The sequence below is a fragment of the Argiope bruennichi genome, chromosome 8 (assembly GCF_947563725.1).
Source record: "Argiope bruennichi chromosome 8, qqArgBrue1.1, whole genome shotgun sequence".
Taxonomy (NCBI): Eukaryota; Metazoa; Arthropoda; class Arachnida; order Araneae; family Araneidae; genus Argiope; species Argiope bruennichi.
The window spans coordinates 115,404,004-115,428,167 of NC_079158.1; the positions used below are offsets into that span (position 1 = coordinate 115,404,004).

A 24,164-nucleotide genomic window follows, 5' to 3' on the forward strand; every position below is an offset into this window, starting at 1 on the left:
ATTTCAAATGGAATTATATAAAAAAATTTATAAAATAATTCAACAATAGATTTAAAGACAAAAGGTTCCTTCATTCAATATTGAATTGCTACTTTAATGGAATGAAAGAAGTTTGAATTAGATGATAAAATGTATAAAACCTAGAAATATAAATCGTTTTATAATAGTAAAGATAGAGAACTAATATAAAATATAACACACATAAAAGGATAAATAGACGGAAAAGTAATTAAAAACTTGGAAAGATATTCATATAAAATCCACGCGGTTTAATATAATCAGTTAATATAACAATAAAACGGGAAAAAGTAAAGAAATTCCGCATTTATAGAAAAGTGCAAGCATATAACTGCAGTTTAATGTCCAGTTTTGAGTAAGTCATTCTCGTTGAGCAAATCGTCAGCAAATATTGACTGATATAATAGGATTTTAAATTCAGTCTTTCAGTCTAGAGTGGTTTTATTGAAGCCGTCATGTTTCATTTCTGACACGAAAGCAGATTCATTTCAATTGATATATATCTAACACGAGAGAAACAGATAAGCTCTTTCTGGCTTAGTTGTTACTGGAAAAATTAGTATTTGAAAGGTTTTAGTAGAAGAATTACAGAAGGTAAATTTATGGTAAATAACATTTTTGTTATTACTTTTTATTAATACTTTCATTCGTATTTTATTAACACTTTCAGTGCAGAAAAATGGATCATACGGATTAATTAACTAAGAATATCCATTCATTTGTCATTTGCATCCTGGTCATGCTTCCTTTTAAGAACATTAAATGCAATATGTGTAAGTGCGAGTACTGGTATTTGTTGATTACTGAAAGCAGGTTATTCTAGCGATGGCAAATCACCAGAATAAGAATTAGTTTATTTTGAAAGTTAAAAATAACGCACCTGACCTAGAAATGGGCCACAAAATTGAAAGATTTCTTGTGACTAACAGACACACACTTGTTTTTACTGCTTTAATTTTCATGTAGTTCACTGCTTGAAAGATTTCTTATGACTGTCTAACAGATAAGCACTTGTTTTTACTGCTTTCATTTGCATATAGTTCACTATTTAAAGGATTTCTTGTGACTGACTAACAGGCACACACTTGTTATTATTGCTTTATAAATATACTTTTAGGTAATGCTTTGCATTGCTCTATATTTACTGATTTTTATTTTCTAAGTTTTTACTATCAAAGTATCTTCTTCTTCTTCTTTTTTTTTCAGGTTTCCTAACTTAGAAATCAGGATATGAAAAATGTTAAATGTTTGTTTTGATAGTATTTTTGAAACTTTTCAGATTATTTTATTTCTCAATGTTTCATACTATTTTTTCTGGTTAATGATGCCGTATATATTTTGCAACTTTCCTAATATATTGTTTTTTTAATTTAAATTTGACCATATAACCGATATTTAATTCAAAACATTTAATATTAAGATGCTTTTATTTTGGAAGTAGGCTGAGAAATAGATAAATGATTTTCTCATAAATTTGAATTTTTATTTAATTGATATTATTTAGTCTTATCACGTAATAAAGGGAAGATTCTAAATAGTTATATTTTGGGTATTAATAGCTTAATAGATTTTATTTAAAATATTCTGGACAAACAAGTTGGTCACCAAAGGCGGTATAATATTTGTAAATTATCTTTATCGCGCAATGGGATTCACAATCTTTCGTTTGGATATGAGTGGTCTAGATTGTTTTAAACGGGCAACTACACTGCAAAACCTGGTTTGATGAAAATCTATAAATCACTGTAACCTGCGATTGAATTACGACAAAAAAAATGGATGACAAAGGAAGGGAAATAAGTTTTAAAGATAAAATTGCTCTTATCAGGCAAAAAAGTTTACCTAAAATAAGCAAATGCCATACTGTAGCTCAAATGAAATGAAATTTCATTTGAGCTACAGTATGATAAAAATGAAAATTTCACAAATTCTTCTTTGTAAAATTTTAAAAAATCGTGAGTTTTTTGTAAGCAATACCAAATAATAAATATTGATGATTACGACAAAGACGAATGTGTTGAAGAAAATCCTCCAATTTATAACGTAATGAATCAAACACTTGACATTTAGCAACCCATTGTGCAACATAACTCAATAAATAAATAAAAAAGAAAAAGAAACGACGCGTACAAATAATATTCAAATGAAGTGAAGAAATAATTGTCTATGAGTAACAAATATAGAATATATTTAATTGTTATTTAAAAAAAATTAATAAACACGTCGAAAGTAAATGTTCTTTTCTTTTCATTTGATATGATAAAAGGGCAGCTGATTTTAACCATTTGGTCTATTATCCTCAATCGTATAATGTTGGCAAAACTCTCAAATTATCAAAGTCTAGAAATAATCAAAATTAAGCAGCATTTACTATAGCATTAATATGGCCTTACAAGTTTGCAGTTGAGTAAAATTTAAAGTAATGCTAACTTACAAAAAATTGTTTGTTTACTATAAAGCAATAAGCTAATTATGGACTATTTGTTAAAATACCACTGCTAGTCAGCAGTGAAAAAAAAAACACTAATAGATTTGTACATTTAATCATAGCCTTTTCAATGTCAAAGGATTTCCAGTCTAGTAATTGAAGTCTTTTAATTTACACTCATGCCCATAAATCAAGAATAATGCAAGTTCAGGAAAAGAAAGAGTCAGAAGCAAAACAAATGTGATTTATTTGTAAAGCCTATTTATTAAACAAAAGGTAAAGAGCAAAAAAGAAGCTATATGTTTGATATCATTAATAAAAAATTGCAATTTTTTACTCCGTAGAGCAAATTACAAAAAAAAAAAAACAAACAAAAAAAAAAAAAAACGATGATGGTATGATTATGATGGTATGGTATGATGGTATGGTATGATGGTTAATAGTAGTATGTTTGCCAAATGATGCAATACAGTCCGTACAACGCCTAGGCATGCTGAGTATCAAATTATCGATCTTGGAGAATATTACACCACTCATCATCAAGCAATGCTCTCCAAAGTTCCGGTAGATATGTAGGAGGTGGTTGACGGGCTGCAACTCGTCGGCCAAGCATGTCCCACACATGCTGTACTGGATTCAAGTCCCGTGAGAATGCTGGCCAGTCCATACGGGTGAAATCCTCCCATCGAAGGCATTCGTTTACGATGTTTGTACGGTGAGGACGGGCATTCTCATCCTTAAACACGAGTTCTGAGCCCGTGGCGCCCCAAAACAAACGTACATGTTGTTCCAGAATGAATAATTCCTCCCCAAACGAGCAATCCTGCACCACTGTAACGGTGTCGTTCAATAATATTCTCTTGGTGGTAACGGGTACCTGGTGCTCCCCATATGAAAGTCCGGTGAGAATCAGACCGCAAGCTAAACCTGGACTCGTCGGAAAACATCACACAAGCCCACTGTTGCGGTGTCCACAATGCATGCTCTCTACTCCAGGCTAACCGCAGGCGACAGTGAGTTGCAGTAAGTGGAACACATCTGACAGGTCTACGAGCAAATAGACCAATCTGCCCTAAGCGTCTGTACACGGTCTGCCTTGAAACTTTCGTACCAGCGGCTGAAGAGAGCTGACTAGACAGGTCTGATGCTGCTCCGTCTGTTTCTTTTTGCAGTAATTGCCAAATACCGGTCCTCATTCGGCGTTGTAATTCGGAAGCGAACTGTACTTTAACGTATACTCACATTACCATTATCTTGGAATTATTGACAAAGCCTGGATTGGATTGGAATTATTGCCAACTCTGGGCTATTCCAAGTTCCTCGGATACTTCTAGCTGGGTACGCCCACATTTCAGACGGCCGATAATTCTACCACATAAAAAATCATCCAAATGCGTCCTTTGTGTCATAACTATGCGGTTATTGCACTGAAAGGCTTATAAAGCGCTTGCGAACAATTTTATTTCTTTGCCTGTATTCCTTATACACCACTCTCTTAAACTCACGTCATTGTGACGTACTATCGGTGTCCTCTGTAGAGATGCATAATCCACGATTTTTTGAATAACAAATAATATTGCTATTGTATATTTTTAAATATGCGTTCCAAATATCTGTTATTTCAATCATATTATTAATTAAAAATTATTACTTAATATTAAATATAAAATTTATTAATTGTAATTAATACATAATTTACTAATTTAATTAACGTGTGATTGAATTAATTTATCTGTTTCAGCTTACTTCTTAAATTTTATTTTGTTTCTCAAAACTATTTATTTAATTTATTTATTAGAGTGAACCATTTTCTGGAAAAGATGAGTTAAAAATATATGTAATTTCTTTAAAATGTTTACTTTAGTCCTATATTCTACCAATAGATGGCGCCAGCAGTAAACAGAGTACATGTAATCAAAGTCAATCATGTCACGAGCAATTCAAAATGATCTGTATGGAATAGTGCATCATCAAATACGAATATCGGTCACTCCTGTAAAGTGGAGTGGTGACTTCTCACTTTCCGGTGACATCACCGCTCTGATAAATTTTAGTGATATGCAATTCAATGATACGATACGATAATTCCAATAACCGGTCCGTTCACTTTTCAATCCAATCACAGATTTCTTTCGAGAGCTTCCATTGGACAGATCGTACCGTCACCGCTTCGGCAAATTTCAGTGATATCGTATCGATTGTTAGTTTCTATCGTGATCCAAAACCTGTAATCGAAATATCATCAGTAAAATCGTATGAAGGGTTTGAATCACACCCCTCTTTGAAAAGTATTGATCACTTGTATTTGTGACTTTTTGATATTAGTTACGTAATAACCGCTCTGAAAATATTCGTCATCCCTAGTCATCTGATGATCTCCTGCAATTTGCATATGATTTTTGAAGATGTGTGTAGTCATTTTACGGGTGATATAGGTATTTTAAAATTCGATTTCCGCGTGACTATGAATTATCCTTAACTTATGGACATGAGTGTATATTTTAATTTAATTACATTTCACTTGAAATATTGTTTTAACAAATCATAACAGAATTATACTCCAGATGATGCTATAGAATAAGACTTGTTCTTCATTTCTATGTTCGGTAACTTTTTTTGGTTATTCTATACACCATAATGTGTTATCAATTTAAAAGCTACACGTTTATAAGAATTAAAGGATATATTAATTACTTCAAATGAATACTGCCCTCTTTTAGAGTGGATGAATATTCAGATGGAACCGTTATTTCAAGCGTTTTTTTTCATATGATTAAAAAAAAAAACTTTCCAGTAAAAACATTTACAATATTACTAAGTTAATTATCACCTATATTTTTATCAGTATCTTTTTTATTATCTATTATCAACATTTTTTTTTCTATTTTTTTCAGCTTACTAAATTTGTTTGAAGACCTTCTTCAAACTGTTCCAGTCCAGTTGAAACTGAGCAAAAGAATTTTATTCTCCGCAATTTTGATCGAATATTATCTTGAGCAATTATCTCTTCAAGCAAAAAGGAGAAAAATAAAGAAAATCATGTCACTCAAAATTTTAACTTCGGAACAATAAAGGTCCAGTTGAATGAATCATGGTATTGTCAGTCTTTGCATTATTCTAGCCTAGTTGCAATTGATTTAATTTTGGCGCCAAAAATATTCACAGTGTGATAGTTCAAACCTCACTTCACCGAATTTTGTCACCGGTTTTCAGGCCCAAATGAAACTGAGAGTATCTTTGAACTAGGTATCTTGACATCATAACAATCCAACTGCCGCCCAGAGAACTTTGCATCCAGTAATCTTCACATCATCACAATCCAATTTCAGTCTAAAGAACTTTGCATCTAGTAATCTTCATATCAACACAATTAAACTGCAGTCTAAAGAATTTTGCATCTAGTAATCTTCATATCAACACAATCAAATTGCAGTCTAAAGAATTTTGCATCTAGTAATCTTCATATCAACACAATCAAATTGCAGTCTAAAGAATTTTGCATCCAGTAATATTCATATCATCACAATCCAATTTCAGTCTAAAGGACTTTGCATCCAGTAATATTCATATAATCACAATCCAATTGCAGTCTAAAGAACTTTGCATCCAGTAATCTTCGTATCAACACAATCAAATTGCAGTCTAAAGAACTTTGCATCCAGTAATATTCATATCATCACAATCCAATTTCAGTCTAAAGAACTTTGCATCCAGTAATCTTTACATTATCATAATCAATTTGCAGTCTAAAGAATTTTGCATCCTGTAATCTTCACATCTTTTCAATCCGATTAGAGCTATGTGAATCTTCATACCCGTCCCGTTCAGTTGAGAAGATGCATCCTATGCAACTGAATGATTTTACAGTTATTTTCAGGTACATCATACAGAACATCTTATTTAATATTGCATTCAAATGCATCATCATACCTTGTATTAATTGAATATTTAGACATTTTTAAAGGACAATAGAATGACGTGGACAGTGTCTTCTTCCTCTAGGCGATTGCTCGCACCATGCATTCGGAAACGCCGCTTGCTGTTGTCCATAGTCATTTTGTACGGCATCGCTACCTACTTTTTACGGGATCAAATAATGAATGCTTTTAGCCATATTAGTTTTAAGACTTCAGCTGTACAGACTATCACAGAAGAAACACCCATGAGAAAATTAATTTTCCTTCAAGTGGTAAGCGACCTTTTCTGTTTTTTAAAATCTGGTTTGTTATTTTAACTCTTCTATTATTTTATATTGCAAATTAATTTTCCCGCAAATGGTAAGAGGGTTTTTTTTTTGTATTTTGCTCTGTTATTTTAACTCTTCTTTTATTTTATCTATAAAACTAATTTTCCTTCAAATAATCAAAGATTTTTTTTGCATTTTGTTTTGTTATTTCAATTTTTCTGTTACTTTATCTGTGAAGCTCATTTTTTTTAAAAAAATGTAAGAGACATTTTTGTTTTTGTATTCTGTTCTGTTATTTTAACTCTTTTATTACTTTATCTACTGTAAAGCTTATTTTTCTTCAAGTGGTAAGAAATTCTTTTTGTTTTCGTATTCTATTCTGTTATTTCAACTCTTTTATTACTTTATCTGTAAAGATCATTACTTTTTGAAATGGTAAGATACTCTTTTGGTTTTTGTATTCTGTTTTATTACTTTAACTCTTCTATTACATTATCTGTAAAGTTCAGTTTTCTTGAAATGGTAGGAGACTCTTTTTGTCTTTGTATCAGTAATTCAGTAATTTAATTTGTTATCAGCGGATTATTCTTAGATTCTGACATCACGTTGAATATACTGTTTGTCCACCACGAGAACACTTTTAGACAACAGCCTATGTTTACAGCGGGCGTTATAGAAATAGGGTTCGGCAGGGAAGATCCATATTGAATGGGTGGAATCGGATGGAAATCTGGGGGTTATTCTTTTTCTTGGCATCAATTTGAAGTGATAAAAAAAAAAAAAAAAAAAAAAAAAACCTGTTGCTCATTCGTCTTCTCGCTTTAGCTGCAGTTGCACGTGTCTTTATATTCGCTTAGCTTACATCTTTTATATTTTATTATTATGTTTATTCTTTGCTTAATATTAACTGCATTTCATTTTTTAATAATTTTTTTGTCTCTTAAATTTTAGCATCTTTTAAAATGCTTTTTCAATTTAAGAAAGCAGAGACTTTAAAATCGCAAAAACTTAAAATTATGCATAAGGTTGCACAGTTTTGCTCCGAAGAAGCTGCAGCAAAATCTTTGAAAGTTTATCTTTCACACGCTATGAAAAGAGCTTCTCAAGTGACTGGAGTGTTGGAATTTATTATTAGGAAAATTTAAAATGAAGTTTCGACACTGGATGAAAAGGAAGTTTTGAGAACACTTAGAAAGTACCGTAAAAGACCTATATTCACCGAAATTGTGAAATTGACGATTTCGACAATTGTATATTTCGGCAAACTTTCCAAGTCCAACAAAAGAAAGTGTCTTCTTTAAGAAAATTACTTTCCGTATTGAGAGAGAAGTTAGATTAAAATAAAAAGAATAGTCGAGCAAAGTTTTACATTCCATAAATTTTCACTGGAAGAAATGCGCGAATAAAAGAAAATTTCTCATCGGAAGGCCTGATGTTATGTTGACTACTTGCGAAAAATGAGGCAGTACAGAAAAAATAAATGCCAGATAGTTTTTATTAATGAAACGTGTGACGACAGTAATTTAACATTTAGAAAATGCTTGCAAAGGGATACAATTTCAGAAGCCTAAATAAATGTTAATTCAAAAAATCGATTGATTGTTGTGCATTCACAATATGAATGTTCTCATAAAATAAATTAATTGTTTAAAAAGATTTTTAAGTTATAAATATATATACAATATTTAGAAATATGAATTTATATTATTTCTATTTATAATCAAAATTCCATATAAATAATATTTACAATGTGATAGATAATAACAAAACAAAAAGTACAAAATCAACTGTTTGTTTCCTTTACATTCAGGGAATTCCGTCTTGTTTTTCTACTTTGTTGTGAATTTTTAATGATTTACATTAAGTGACGTAAGACATACAAATATTTATTCAGTTTTTCTATTTGATTTGCATTGTTCTTTGTATACATATGACAGGAATATCAGATATTTTCAATATTCTGAGTACGCAAATGATTTTTAGCTTAGTCAATTTTTTTTTTGAATTTGTTTTCAAAAATTAAATACAATAATAACAAATATCGCCAATTTGGCGCTAAACGTGCCAACGTAAGAAACTTGAATGAATTTCTACCTCTGCGAAATCAACTCTTCCTACAGTAACCTGTTTCTATAACGCCCGCCGTAAACATAGACGGTTGTCTGGAAGTGTTCTCGTGATGGAAAAAAGTGCTTGTATCTAGAATTAGTTCATGTTAATGTGTACAGATTTGTTTCTCTGTTAATAAATCATATCCCTAGAAGATAACAAACAGTGTAAATTGACAATGAAATATTTTTAAAGATTAGTAGAAGTCTAAAAATATTCCTTCAATAAGTTGGAAAGCGATGATAGATTCCTATCGTCTGAAGATATTAAGAAAAAAAGTTCACATTTTCTGATATTTCTATCATTAATTTTACAAGAAATAAATATGAGGATGTGTGGGAGATGCTGCAACTGATGAAAGCTTTCGAATTAGCTTAGTATAGGTTAAAAAGCAATCGAAGGTATGGATTGGAAATCATTTTTCAATTCATAATTTTTTTAGTTAATGGAGCAATTAAAAATACCTTACTTTGAACTAAAAATTTTCGAACTATTTCGATTCCCCAAATTTAATTCAGTTTATTTTTCTATCTTCAATCAAAATGAAATTTCATCCTGTCGTCAACAATTAATCTCATTTGGTTTGAATAGCCTATTTACGAACAAGACGAGACTTGTATCCTCAAGTCCCATCAAAATTATTCTAGTAATCTTACGAATCGGATGATTATGAAAAACTATCCCGATATATGAGACATTAACTACTATACCGTTCATAGGAACGAAATAAAATTTTGATTCAAAGTATTTGCTCAAGAATAATGTGAAAAACCACAGCTAAACTCTAACAGTTGTGGTTACAGAATTTTCAAATGTCAACAGCAACTTTTTTTCATTTGAATGAGTTCTCCATAGCAAAAAAGCAATAAATGGCATGGAATGGTACCTGTATCAAGAAAATCACCTTGCGATAGAACGGAATAAAAAGAAAAGAGAAAACAACCAATAACAGCAGAGAAGAAACAGAAAGCAAAATATTTTATCATTTTTTTCCAAATATTTTACTTCACCTATTTCAACTATGATGACCCTTTAATGCGGCAGATGGTGCCTAGAACCAAAGCATGTACCATGCCTAAAGGAATCTGTTGAATTTCACGTCTCTGGTAGCACACCATTGTTGTTTTCTAGCGCTGGTTATTTTCCTGTTACAGGTCCCGTTCCAACACTATTAATTCTTTTTTTGCTACGGAGAACACATTCGAATAAAAAAAAATGATGTTACCATTTGAAAATTTTTGAAATTTTATCACTGTAACCCTAACTGTTAGAGTTAGGGTTACAGTAATACACACACACACATACATACATATATATATATACATACATACATACACATATAATATATATATATATATATAATCACCCGGTATTTTTTTTTCTTACTTTCTTTTTTCTTTTTAATTTTTTCCTTTGGAAGGGTTTTATTTTTTTAAATGTTTTATCCCTTCTTGTACAACATGAATTTTTTCAATTGCGCAGTTTGAACTTTCTTTAAATTATAGCTTTACTGATTTCTTCATGATTAAGCAGAATGTTTAGCTTGCAAAAATTTACTGTTATTACTTGGAATTCGAATGGCACATTCACTTCAACAAAGTAGAAGAAGGAAAAAGAGTCAGTATGAAAGCAATCAGAATGTATGTAACTTACGAGAAGAGGATTCACCGACATTTTACGGAAATTTAACTGATTTTCACATGATATTACACGTTTAGCAATTGATGTTACAGATATTATAATAGATCCTGAGATTTATGGGAAAAATCAAAATCCTGCGGGAATTCAGAAGTTTGACTCCAAGTGGTTCAAAATTCAAATATAATACCTAAGAATTAATACTGTTCGTTTCAGGATTCCGAAGCTAGCACTTTTTAACACCTGCACTTCATTAAATAGTGAGGCCGCGGTGACCTGGTGGTAAGGTCTCGGCTTTAGAACCGGAGGGTTTTAGGTTCGAGACCCGATTCCACTAAAGAACCGTTGTGTAAGGGGCTCTGATGCACGTTAAATCCGTCCGTGTCAAACGCCCTCCAGCTGGTGTGGGGTGGAAGTTCGTAGAGGCGGATGCTAGCTCAGTTGTTGTCTTGGCCCTCTGACCGAGGTAAAAAATTATGAAGTACGTCCCAAAATAGCCGTAGTGTTGCTTTAAAAAAACTGGACGTTATTGTAACTAAACTAAACTAAATTCGTTAAGGGATGATATGCAGAAAGATAGCGGTTATTATGTCTCTTAATTCCACAAAAATCATCGCTCACTTTGCCGCTAAATGAAACGCATCTCTTCTCTCATTCCTTTTTTGATGATATATGTAAATCCTGACGCATGTGCAAAAGGGTTTCGGAATCCGATATTGATCAGTAAAAAGTAATTAATTTTAAGAGCGCAATCAGTTTGAATTTATTACACTCAATAGATCTAATAATGGTAGCTTTAAAAGATCATATTTTAAAAACTGGAATTCTTCTAAATTTCATTCCCTGTCTTTCTATTTTCCTGTCGGCTATCTTCAAAGGCGCTTGTTAGTAACCAATTACACCGTTCTAATTGGCTAGTCAATTTTTTTTATCATCACATTTGGTCCTTTATGAACGATTAGGTGGGGGGTGAGTTTTTACTTTTTTTCTTCTTCTTTAATAAATATCAATTTTTTTTATCGTTATTTTGTATATATTTCAGTACATACTTTTTTTATATTTTAGGAGACTTGTTTTTTTTATCGATTTGTTTTGGAGTGTGGTGGTAATGGCTATTATTTAACATCAATACGTTGGTCATATCGTAGGAAAAAATATCTTTTTGAAGAATGGTATTGGAATAGCTTTTTCCCCGAAGACATTTTTTTATAATCTTTCTATAGATTTTCTTCTTATTTTTCTGTTATATTCCATTTTTTTGTATGTTTATATGTAGCTAAGTAATGTTTAATAACAACAACAAAAATTTCAGAAATTATAAGAAAGCCGTTTTCGTATTATTAGTAACTGTATTATACATAATTATAATAATGATTCACTCAGGTGACATGTATTATATTTATATAATACACGTTTCAAAAATATAATTATAATTCATGCAGATGAAAATGACAATACAATTTTTATATCGCTCATTTTATTTATATTGCAAAATTATTTTATATATATGCAAAATTATTGTATCAATATAAGTAAACGTATTATGTATAAATATAATTATAATTCCTTCATGTGACAATCTTTACTGCCATCTGAATAAATAATTAATTCGCACAATATCGCTTTTTACAGTGGTAGTCAAAAAGAACGTCCTCATTGCCTTTTCTTTTCTTTTTTTCCCCAAATTCTTTAACATTTGCACAAAAAAAAAAAAAAACTTAAATATAAAAAAAAAACTTCTCTAAATTTCAATAACTATTTAATTTTTAATTTATTTATTAATGATTATTATTCATTTTCATATTTATTTTACATCTTGAGGATATAACAAAATCCTTCATTGCAACGAGACATTTTTCCTCCCTAAATAATCGATCACATAGGAAAACGTTATTTCCGAATTTATCGGCACTGAAAATTCACCAGCTGTATATATTTTGGTCTGAGTAGGTCAAAATGTGAGCAGCTGGTATTTAAAGATACCAAATAAATCATCTGCGCGCCAATTCAAATCCATGTTGTTTTATCACGATGACACAATAAACTTATCATTTTTTGATAGCGCAAATGCAGCCTTCGCTTTTTTTATATCATTTTTATGTGTCTTATCCACTAGTTTGATTCAGCCTTATATATTTCGGAGTAGAGAATATATATATATATATTTGTTTGTTCCTTCATATTGTATTAGTTTTCAAGAGTTTGATAAAATAAGCGATTTCAATGACACACATACATGAAAAATTCATACCATAAGAAAACATTGCAGACAATATACAAAATTAAGATAAAATCATAAAATTATTGAACACTTTTTTTTAAAATACTAGTTGGTGAACGTCTAATTTTAAAAATTGTTGCTCATCGTCCGCGACAGGACTCGAACCTGCAATCTTCTGATTCGAAGTCAGACGCCTTATCCATTAGGCCACGCGGACTACATACGATGCTTAATTATTAAGACAAATTTTGGCATTAACATTTTATAGCATTTGTGGAAACTGTTGTCATACACTGAATTGAAGTTCCTATAATTATTTTATATTAATATTCTTAATGGCACACGATTTTGTGTTATATTTTCACGACATTGAGCGATATTCTGAATGCCCGATGATAATCGTAACAATATTGTTGACCATTTCTCTCCAAAAGCTTAGAGGCCAATAATAGGTATTGTACTAGACAAAAGAATTAATTTATTAAAATTTGTGAATCGAACGATATATATATATATATATATATATATATATATAATATATTTTTGGTTGAGGCAGAGTACAGGTTGAAGACATAGACGAGACGTTGTATTTTTAATTCCGTTTTATTCTCTCATTAATATATCCATCCAGAAAAGCATAATTATTAACAAGAAGGCGCAGCCCGGCACATAAGCAGAAGTAAGAAAGAATGCAAAAAAGGGACGAACAAATGATCACTAGTCTTATATCGGATTTCTGGCCAGGCGCCAATTCAATACACGTGGTGACTTTTGACACCTTTTCAAGGTCAACCGAAGATACCACTTTCTCGATACGTAGTACTTACTGATGGCGCATTATTTTTACAGAGGAATTAATTAAACCGAAAGTGGAATTGGATCACGAAATAAGAGAGTATTTTAGAATGAAGTTACGATGAGCTAAATTAACATAAAATCTTAGAAATTAATTTGGATTAAATTAAGAGTTTATAATATCATTACATTTATATATATATTTAATTATAGCTTTTACATACATGCGCCAGTACTGATTGGCAGATGGTGAATTCATATTCGGATTTTGCCAAAACATCCAATACTGATGATAAAATCCTATACTAAATTTTAGCCATATAACATTTTATATTTTTTTATACATCATGTTCATTGAGCACATACTTACATAATACATACATAGGCATGCCTACATAAATACACATATAGACATGCAAGGGCTACATAGAGACGTATAGACGGGTTTCACTCAAAATTTGATAGAAATCTATAATTTCATTATAGATGCTAAATTTCATCCATCTAGCTCTTTGCGTTTTTCAGATGTTGTGTTCGCAAGCAGATCGCTATACGTAATTTCAATAAGAAATACAAAAAACTTTAAAGCTAACTATTTTTGATATTGTATTTAGAATGAAAAAAAAAATATTTATAAAAAATCTGGAATTAAAAACTGAAATTGTAAAAGCCTAAGAATCATATTCAAATACTACAAGTAGATTGCAATTGCAATGATATTTATTAAGTATTTTAATTTTTATGTCATGAATGTTTAAGGATATTTTTTATGATAATCATGGTGGATTTACGTCCTCCTCCTCTCATTTTCATGTTTTTACGATTTTTCTTTTATCTCCAAGATTTTTTTGTAAGAAACAATTAAAAAGTTTAAAAAAACACACATTTTTATATCCATTAATAAAAAATAAGCATTCCTAAAACGTTTTTTAATTTTATATTATTCTTTTCTAGTAAATTTTTTATTTCTTCTTTTTAATTATTATAATCTATTAATTTCTTTTCATCAAATATTGACTATGAAAGGTAATTCCACTTCCATTGTTTGAGTTATCTGCTCTGGCAGTAGAAATCTAACTTGAGCTCTCATAAAAGACCCAAGCTTTAAGGCTTAATTTATTATTTATTTTCTTTTTAATAAACCTATATAATTTTAGTGTTAATAAATCCCTTTTAATAATTTTTAAATGTTTATTACCTTCTAGTTATTTGCCCTTATTTAAAATGGCTGAAAAATATGAAGTAAATTATTAAGTATCATACATCAGAGCTTCTCACATGGGTGCTATATCATCTTGCGCAAGAAATCATCTTATTAAATCGTATCTTTTACTCCACATCCATCTCTAAATATTTGTATAAAATTTTGAGCTGAACAAAGTTTCTGAAATATTATATATTAGACCATGAATGATAATTCGATTACAAGATTTTATCTTCATAAACAATAAAGAAATTAAGTTTTTGATTTTTTTTAGAATGTCCTTTTTTACCAATGACCAAAATGAATCTTTCTTTATTTTTCACTGGCAGAATGCCAAACAATCTTTGTCTCGTTACAGCATTTTGAATGAAATATAATTCACTATTCAGCTGTCAGCGAGGACACTTAAGGTGTGAGGATGGGAATTTTGTGGTGTAGTGGTTGTTTCTCGCTTTTGTGGTGTATATAATAATGATGTTAGTTCGAGTTACCTCCACTTAACGATGAAATGAATCTTCTTTTGGAGGCGTTGCACTTTGGTTGTTTATTAGACTGTTCCATTGTGCAAGAGGGCTAACAGAGTATTTGAATTCGTTCTTCATTTTCAGATAATAACACTTGAATCAAGTAATAGCATGGCAATGAAATTATTTATTAAATGGTTATGCTTTAAGAAGACATTGTAATTTTCATTGTACAATTAATTATAATTTACTTAAGAGGTGAGGGAAAAATAGAGTAAGAATGAGAGAGTAAGTTTACATAAATGAATTATCGGCAAAATTCGGTTCAGAGTCAATATGTTGGGCAAATAACGTTGCTGGAGTTATTTTAATCTCACAGAAGACGACAGAGACACCTGGAGTTCTCTGGAAGCTTGGTGAAATAAGGTTGAATTTCTTTGACTACAGTTTTCATTTTTGCCCAGTTCTTCGAAGAATTTTTTAATAATTTCTTATGAAATCCGTTAGTCACTGCAAAATGAAGGTCTTTGCTTATGTCATTATTTCATACAAACTACGGAAATCTTAATAATTTTGTGGAATAGTATTAGAACTCTTCCATTATATCGGCTTTGATACTTCAGCGTGGATGGTGGCCTATTATATTATCCTTGGATTCTTTAGAGTGGACCGGATATAACTTCGGCAGTTATCTGCATACAGTATATAATTTTTTGGTTTAATGGTTGGTCTCACTTTTGTGTTGAGCATAATAATGTTGTCGGATCGAGTGACCTCCTCTTCGATGATTATATAAATCTTCTTTCGGAGGCGTTGTACCTTGATTAACTGAATTTTATCATGCGCACGATGTAAATAAATTAGCCCATGAAGTTCTGTTGCAGAATTATGGTTTGCAAATGAAGTATTTTCTTCCATCTCAATTTCATTAAAGCATCGATTTTCATACATTAATTATTTTTATAAATTCGATATAATTTCGTCAGTTATCTACATACAGTATATGATTTTTTGGTTGAATGGTTGGTTCTCACTTTTGTGGTGAGTATAATAATGTTATCGGATTGAGTCACCTCCTCTTCGATGATTATATTAATCTTCTTTCGGAGGCGTTGTACCTTGATTAACTGAATTTTATCATGCGCACGATGTAAATAAATTAGCCCATGAAGTTCTGTTGCAGAATTATGGTTTGCAAATGAAGTATTTTCTTCCATCTCAATTTCATTAAAGCATCGATTTTCATACATTAATTATTTTTATAAATTCGATATAATTTCGTCAGTTATCTACATACAGTATATGATTTTTTGGTTGAATGGTTGGTTCTCACTTTTGTGGTGAGTATAATAATGTTATCGGATTGAGTCACCTCCTCTTCGATGATTATATTAATCTTCTTTCGGAGGCGTTGTACCTTGATTAACTGAATTTTATCATGCGCACGATGTAAATAAATTAGCCCATGAAGTTCTGTTGCAGAATTATGGTTTGCAAATGAAGTATTTTCTTCCATCTCAATTTCATTAAAGCATCGATTTTCATACATTAATTATTTTTATAAATTCGATATAATTTCGTCAGTTATCTACATACAGTATATGATTTTTTGGTTGAATGGTTGGTTCTCACTTTTGTGGTGAGTATAATAATGTTATCGGATCGAGTCACCTCCTCTTCGATGATTATATTAATCTTCTTTCGGAGGCGTTGTACCTTGATTAACTGAATTTTATCATGCGCACGATGTAAATAAATTAGCCCATGAAGTTCTGTTGCAGAATTATGGTTTGCAAATGAAGTATTTTCTTCCATCTCAATTTCATTAAAGCATCGATTTTCATACATTAATTATTTTTATAAATTCGATATAATTTCGTCAGTTATCTACATACAGTATATGATTTTTTGGTTGAATGGTTGGTTCTCACTTTTGTGGTGAGTATAATAATGTTATCGGATTGAGTCACCTCCTCTTCGATGATTATATTAATCTTCTTTCGGAGGCGTTCTACCTTGATTAACTGAATTTTATCATGCGCACGATGTAAATAAATTAGCCCATGAAGTTCTGTTGCAGAATTATGGTTTGCAAATGAAGTATTTTCTTCCATCTCCATTTCATTAAAGCATCGATTTTCATACATTAATTATTTTTATAAATTCGATATAATTTCGTCAGTTATCTACATACAGTATATGATTTTTTGGTTGAATGGTTGGTTCTCACTTTTGTGGTGAGTATAATAATGTTATCGGATTGAGTCACCTCCTCTTCGATGATTATATTAATCTTCTTTCGGAGGCGTTGTACCTTGATTAACTGAATTTCATCATGCGCACGATGTAAATAAATTAGCCCATGAAGTTCTGTTGCAGAATTATGGTTTGCAAATGAAGTATTTTCTTCCATCTCAATTTCATTAAAGCATCGATTTTCATACATTAATTATTTTTATAAATTCGATATAATTTCGTCAGTTATCTACATACAGTATATGATTTTTTGGTTGAATGGTTGGTTCTCACTTTTGTGGTGAGTATAATAATGTTATCGGATTGAGTCACCTCCTCTTCGGTGATTATATTAATCTTCTTTCGGAGGCGTTGTACCTTGATTAACTGAATTTTATCATGCGCACGATGTAAATAAATTAGCCCATGAAGTTCTGTTGCAGAATTATGGTTTGCAAATGAAGTATTTTCTTCCATCTCAATTTCATTAAAGCATCGATTTTCATACATTAATTATTTTTATAAATTCGATATAATTTCGTCAGTTATCTACATACAGTATATGATTTTTTGGTTGAATGGTTGGTTCTCACTTTTGTGGTGAGTATAATAATGTTATCGGATTGAGTCACCTCCTCTTCGATGATTATATTAATCTTCTTTCGGAGGCGTTCTACCTTGATTAACTGAATTTTATCATGCGCACGATGTAAATAAATTAGCCCATGAAGTTCTGTTGCAGAATTATGGTTTGCAAATGAAGTATTTTCTTCCATTTCAATTTCATTAAAGCATCGATTTTCATACATTAATTATTTTTATAAATTCGATATAATTTCGTCAGTTATCTACATACAGTATATGATTTTTTGGTTGAATGGTTGGTTCTCACTTTTGTGGTGAGTATAATAATGTTATCGGATTGAGTAACCTCCTCTTCGATGATTATATTAATCTTCTTTCGGAGGCGTTGTACCTTGATTAACTGAATTTTATCATGCGCACGATGTAAATAAATTAGCCCATGAAGTTCTGTTGCAGAATTATGGTTTGCAAATGAAGTATTTTCTTCCATCTCAATTTCATTAAAGCATCGATTTTCATACATTAATTATTTTTATAAATTCGATATAATTTCGTCAGTTATCTACATACAGTATATGATTTTTTGGTTGAATGGTTGGTTCTCACTTTTGTGGTGAGTATAATAATGTTATCGGATTGAGTCACCTCCTCTTCGATGATTATATTAATCTTCTTTCGGAGGCGTTCTACCTTGATTAACTGAATTTTATCATGCGCACGATGTAAATAAATTAGCCCATGAAGTTCTGTTGCAGAATTATGGTTTGCAAATGAAGTATTTTCTTCCATCTCAATTTCATTAAAGCATCGATTTTCATACATTAATTATTTTTATAAATTCGATATAATTTCGTCAGTTATCTACATACAGTATATGATTTTTTGGTTGAATGGTTGGTTCTCACTTTTGTGGTGAGTATAATAATGTTATCGGATTGAGTAACCTCCTCTTCGATGATTATATTAATCTTCTTTCGGAGGCGTTGTACCTTGATTAACTGAATTTTATCATGCGCACGATGTAAATAAATTAGCCCATGAAGTTCTGTTGCAGAATTATGGTTTGCAAATGAAGCATTTTCTTCCATCTCAATTTCATTAAAGCATCGATTTTCATACATTAATTATTTTTATAAATTCGATATAATTTCGTCAGTTATCTACATACAGTATATGATTTTTTGGTTGAATGGTTGGTTCTCACTTTTGTGGTGAGTATAATAATGTTATCGGATTGAGTCACCTCCTCTTCGATGATTATATTAATCTTCTTTCGGAGGCGTTCTACCTTGATTAACTGAATTTTATCATGCGCACGATGTAAATAAATTAGCCCATGAAGTTCTGTTGCAGAATTATGGTTTGCAAATGAAGTATTTTCTTCCATCTCAATTTCATTAAAGCATCGATTTTCATACATTAATTATTTTTATAAATTCGATATAATTTCGTCAGTTATCTACATACAGTATATGATTTTTTGGTTGAATGGTTGGTTCTCACTTTTGTGGTGAGTATAATAATGTTATCGGATTGAGTCACCTCCTCTTCGATGATTATATTAATCTTCTTTCGGGTCGTTCTACCTTGATTAACTGAATTTTATCATGCGCACGATGTAAATAAATTAGCCCATGAAGTTCTGTTGCAGAATTATGGTTTGCAAATGAAGTATTTTCTTCCATCTCAATTTCATTAAAGCATCGATTTTCATACATTAATTATTTTTATAAAAGATATCAACAAATATAATTTGATAAGTACTTTTATTTGTTTATAATAAGGAAAATCAATAAATGTATTTTGGAAGGAAAATCAATAAATACAATTAATTCTGCTGAACAAATTTGAAAATATTTCTTTAATGGGAATCGTGAAATTCTTTATTCTTGCCTGAATCACCCAAAGATTTTTTTTGAGCACAAAACACATTCTTTTTTGACTGTTCTATACATTCTACTAGATTTATTTATCGTAACGTTTCCATATTTATATGTTTCTTGCATATGCAGATGAAAATGTGTAATTGGATTTTCATTTAATTTCTGGTGTGGTAGAGTTCTGAATTTTTTTTACGGTTATGCAAATTTTACAATCGTACAATATTTAATTTTTTAGAGCATAGTTATCAATCAATTGATTAATTTAAAAAATGGTTTTATATCAGTGACGCCATCTGGTAATCAATTTGAAAAAATTAGTTATAAGATTACTTAATGGAATATAATAATTATTTAAGAGAATTAAACTTTAAAAAAATATGTATATTAATTTCATTTTCCGCTTCTAAAAAATAAAAAACAAGATTATTTAGAATACATATAAATCGAAAATAAAACTTCTATCAAAAATTTAAGAGAACAAAACGAAAAGTAAACAATATCATGAGGAAATTTTGCTATAAAGAATTTTACAAGTTAGAGAATTCATATTAATTAAAGTTTGATCTACATATTTATGTGAATAGAATTCCAAATGGAATATTTTTATTAATGATTTTTGATTCGATAAAAATAATGTTTTGATTAATCTAATTATCATTTTGATTTTGATTATTTTTGATTATTTTCTTCATTTCAGATCTCTAAAAAATGCGTTTTAAATTTGTTTAAATTGATTAATCTAATTATCATTTTGATTTTGATTATTTATTGATTATTTCCTTCATTTCAGATCTCTAAAAAAGGACTTTTAAATTTGTTTCTATTTTTATGAATATTTTTTTAAAAGTTCTTCTTTTTAGAACTCCCTTCTTTTCACAAAATTTAAGCAGAGAACTTCTCTAGCATTAGATTTAAAATTTACATACTTTTCTTTTTCTTATAGCTATTTCGGCATGGTCATCATTCGCCTTTCAGTATTTTTCCGACTGACACAAATCCAGAAAGTTACTGGGTCGAAGGCTTGGGCCAACTCACGAAGGTAGAGAGCAAAATTCCTTTTTTTTTTCATTTCATTGCCAAATACGAATTCTTTTAATGTCGATCAAATATAATGGTTTGGAATAAAAAATTATGTTATTTAAAACAGTTATAACTATTACACATGGTTATTACTCTTTCGTCAACAACATTAGGAAGAAAATATTTGAACGCATTGCAAAAGTTTAAAATTATTTTTGAGGATGTAATAACCTGTCTTTTCTTTTCTCATACGAGCAAAGGAAATCACATTCAGATAATTCAGCTTTCGATAAATTCTCTCGCCAATTTTAATTTTCTTTGTTCGATAAAATGTATGAGGCTAATATTACCGCATTGACGAAAGACAGTCGTATCTCCATGGCCGAATGGTCATGGCACTGGTCTCATAATCAAGAGGCCGTGGGTTCGAATCCCACTAGAGACAATGCGATTTATAGTATATGTAAATATTTAATTCCTTAATTTTATGTTTTCCTTTATTTCATGTTCCAGAAGATACTGGACATTTCTTTAGTTTACCAGACAAGATACTGGATACTGGACTTTCCTTACTGTCTCCAGAAGAGCATTTTGGAACTTTCCCTGCTTGTATAAAAGCAGAGGATTTGTCAGTCACTGTATTCTCTCAGTTCTGAGTTCAGTTAATAAATTGGTTTAGCTCTACTTCGTGTGTGTGTGTCATTGAGTTCCACACTTGAGTATCTACGTGACAATATTGAATCTCCGAAACGGAGAGTCGTAATTAATGTTCTATTCAAAAAAGTTTCCTACGATTTAAAAATTTAAAATATTAACAGAACAATAATGTACTCATATTGCTTTCAATGTAGTAATTTATTGCTTGTTATCAGTTATTACTGACAGATGATAAATAATTATTGTTTTTGATATGTTGAATTTCCACAGTCTTTTTTAAATCCGTTTTATTTTATGTTTAAACGCTCATGGACTAGAGTTTTTACTGTTAGGTACTAATGGTGATAATATAATACTATAATGTTTTTACAACTTAATTAGGATCAGTTAGGGAAATTGAGAACAAATTTTTGCAGACTTTGTCATTTTTTTTTCGATTTGAAATGATTGTATGAGAGGGAAAATTGACTAGTAATTTATGTGAATGCATAATCATGCTCATTAAACCATTTTTTCCTGCTCATAATTTTTCCAAATTAATTCATTAATTAATCAGTAATATTTATAATGACGTTCATCAATATCTCGATTTGCTCCGAATTGCTCCAGAGACTTTGGGGTATTATATTCTACAGATACAGAGACTACGCATTTCAAAACGATCAAAAAATAGAAAATACAGCTTTCTCTTTAAGTAAAAAGTTCAATATTATATTCAATTCCTTTTTCTTTGACAATTATGTAACCGATAAAGTCTAATTAAACGATAGAAATAAATTTCTATCTGAATTGTGGAAATCGAACTATCATTAATCGCAAAATAAATTTGATTTACTCAAATTGATATTCTCCAAGCATGTCACATTCAGCGAGCCACGATTTATCATTAATTTCCCAAATTTACGAATAACAGTCTTCATCCTGATGATAACAACATAATCAATTAAAATATGAATATTTATCAGAAAATCAACCATGGATGACCCAAGAAAAAGAAGAATATTACATATCGAGGATGGTGGTAATTCCAAGTGTCAGCCAGCTTTACGTGCACTGCTAATCCCTGTAGCGGATTCTGGCATTAATGTTTCCATTCTTGCTGCCACGCGCACCGAACGTATTTGCCTTAGACTTGGTAGTCTAGACCTTACACGATCCTCCAGCGATCCAATTCCCTCAAATCGCTGAATAGGCTTTATAAGGCTTGCCACTCTTTTCCAGTCTTCAAACTTTTCTGAAGTTGGAATTTACTCAGTGCAACAGTCGCTGATTCTTTGTTCACTTACATGGTATGCAACGGAGAACTGGTCCTGGATCAAGAGCGTGTTTCATTTTCACATTTCCAACTAAGTCGTTCGTACCAGCGCCATCTGTCGGATGTTTTTTCGTATCTTAAAAAAAATCCCGTGACCTATCAATGCTCAGCCTGCAAACCGTTTTTTATTTTTCATATTTTTTCGGGTTTTATAAATTTTTAAAGTTTGTACAGACTTTTTGCCCACCCTGTATTTGAGAAATGTATAATACATAGCTGATTTCGTTGCCTTGTTTGTTTAGTAATTACTCTGAAGGCCGAAATGACCGAGAATACAATAACACAAATTTTATTTCCTCTCCTTTGGAAACTATTCCATTCTATTACGGAGAAAAGTGATATTCAATAGTGCAACTTTTAGAGATCCAAAGAATTTAACTGAATGATATTTGATTTGCAGATAGGTGCTACAACATTTTGAAATTTAAACAATAATAATTAAAAGGCTTTGTCCATATCAAGTATCATTTGCCCGGGTAATTGCATTTTTAAAAGTCTTGAATATCAGGATTTGCAAGACGGGTCAATGATATTTCACAACTGAAAATATATCAGATAATTTAGTTAGCTACATGCAAAACTTGCGGGAGATTATTGAAGGTGCAACTATGCTCAAGAACATGCTTTATAGTCAAGCCAGGAAATTGACTATGTCATGTTGTTTATAATGACACTTGCCAGGCGAAATCAGCGATTTTAAGCCGAGGAAGCGTCTCTTGTTCTAGCAGCGCTAACTGGGGCCAAGAGTACGTCTTAGCTACTCACGCATCACATTCGCTTGTACAACCCCTTTTTATAGAGGGATACATTCACACATCTCACAGATAGAACAGAGGAAGAACAACCATGCCCCAACATGGACTCGAACCCAGGACGCCAAGATCACGTGGAAGATGCGCTACCCCTATGCCAGGACGCCGACTACCATGTCATAGATATTGTCATCGTAATATTGAGGAGACACATTGGACAATTGCTACGCAAGTAAAATTTAAACTTCCGTATATATTGAGTTAAATCTTTTTTCTCCGTTCATTACAAACAAGGAAGTTACAGCCAATTGTGTTCGGACCAATTGTTGGAATTTTTTTATATTACTACTTTTAAATACGCATTTCCGGTAGATAATCTTCTCATTAAAACTGTTTTTATAAAAATTGTATAGATAAGTTTTGACTTATCTAAGAATCTAAGAACCCTTACTGTGTCTGAAATTAAGCCGATAAAAGAAAACTGAAATTGATTTGAAATTACTTATTTAAAAAGTCGAAAAGATAACATATATATTTTTTTCTTTCTTCTCTCAAATATACTTGTTTTGCAGATTGGCAGACTCCAGCACTACGTTCTGGGGCAATATTTGAGGAAGATGTACGAAGATTTCCTAAATCACAGCGTACAAGAAG

General features: G+C 30.8%; 1 protein-coding gene and 1 non-coding gene across 3 annotated transcripts in view; one reads left to right on the top strand and one right to left on the bottom strand.

Annotated features, from left to right (window-relative positions):
- Positions 1-490: 490 nt before the first annotated feature.
- The window catches only part of LOC129981374 (prostatic acid phosphatase-like), a 40,269-nt gene continuing 16,595 nt past the window's right edge, over positions 491-24,164 (top strand). Inside the window, exons 1-5 of one of the 2 annotated variants that reach the window (XM_056092200.1) lie at positions 491-623; positions 5,341-6,323; positions 6,449-6,635; positions 20,710-20,805; positions 24,083-24,163. In XM_056092200.1, the coding sequence (XP_055948175.1) occupies positions 6,283-6,323; positions 6,449-6,635; positions 20,710-20,805; positions 24,083-24,163 (405 nt within the window). In that variant the 5' untranslated portion in view covers positions 491-623; positions 5,341-6,282. The remainder of the gene's footprint in view (positions 624-5,340; positions 6,324-6,448; positions 6,636-20,709; positions 20,806-24,082; position 24,164) is intronic. The other variant, XM_056092201.1, reaches the window with a different exon arrangement.
- Trnar-ucg (transfer RNA arginine (anticodon UCG)) lies at positions 12,745-12,817 on the bottom strand. Its single transcript has one exon. It is a non-coding gene; the product is annotated as a tRNA-Arg (tRNA).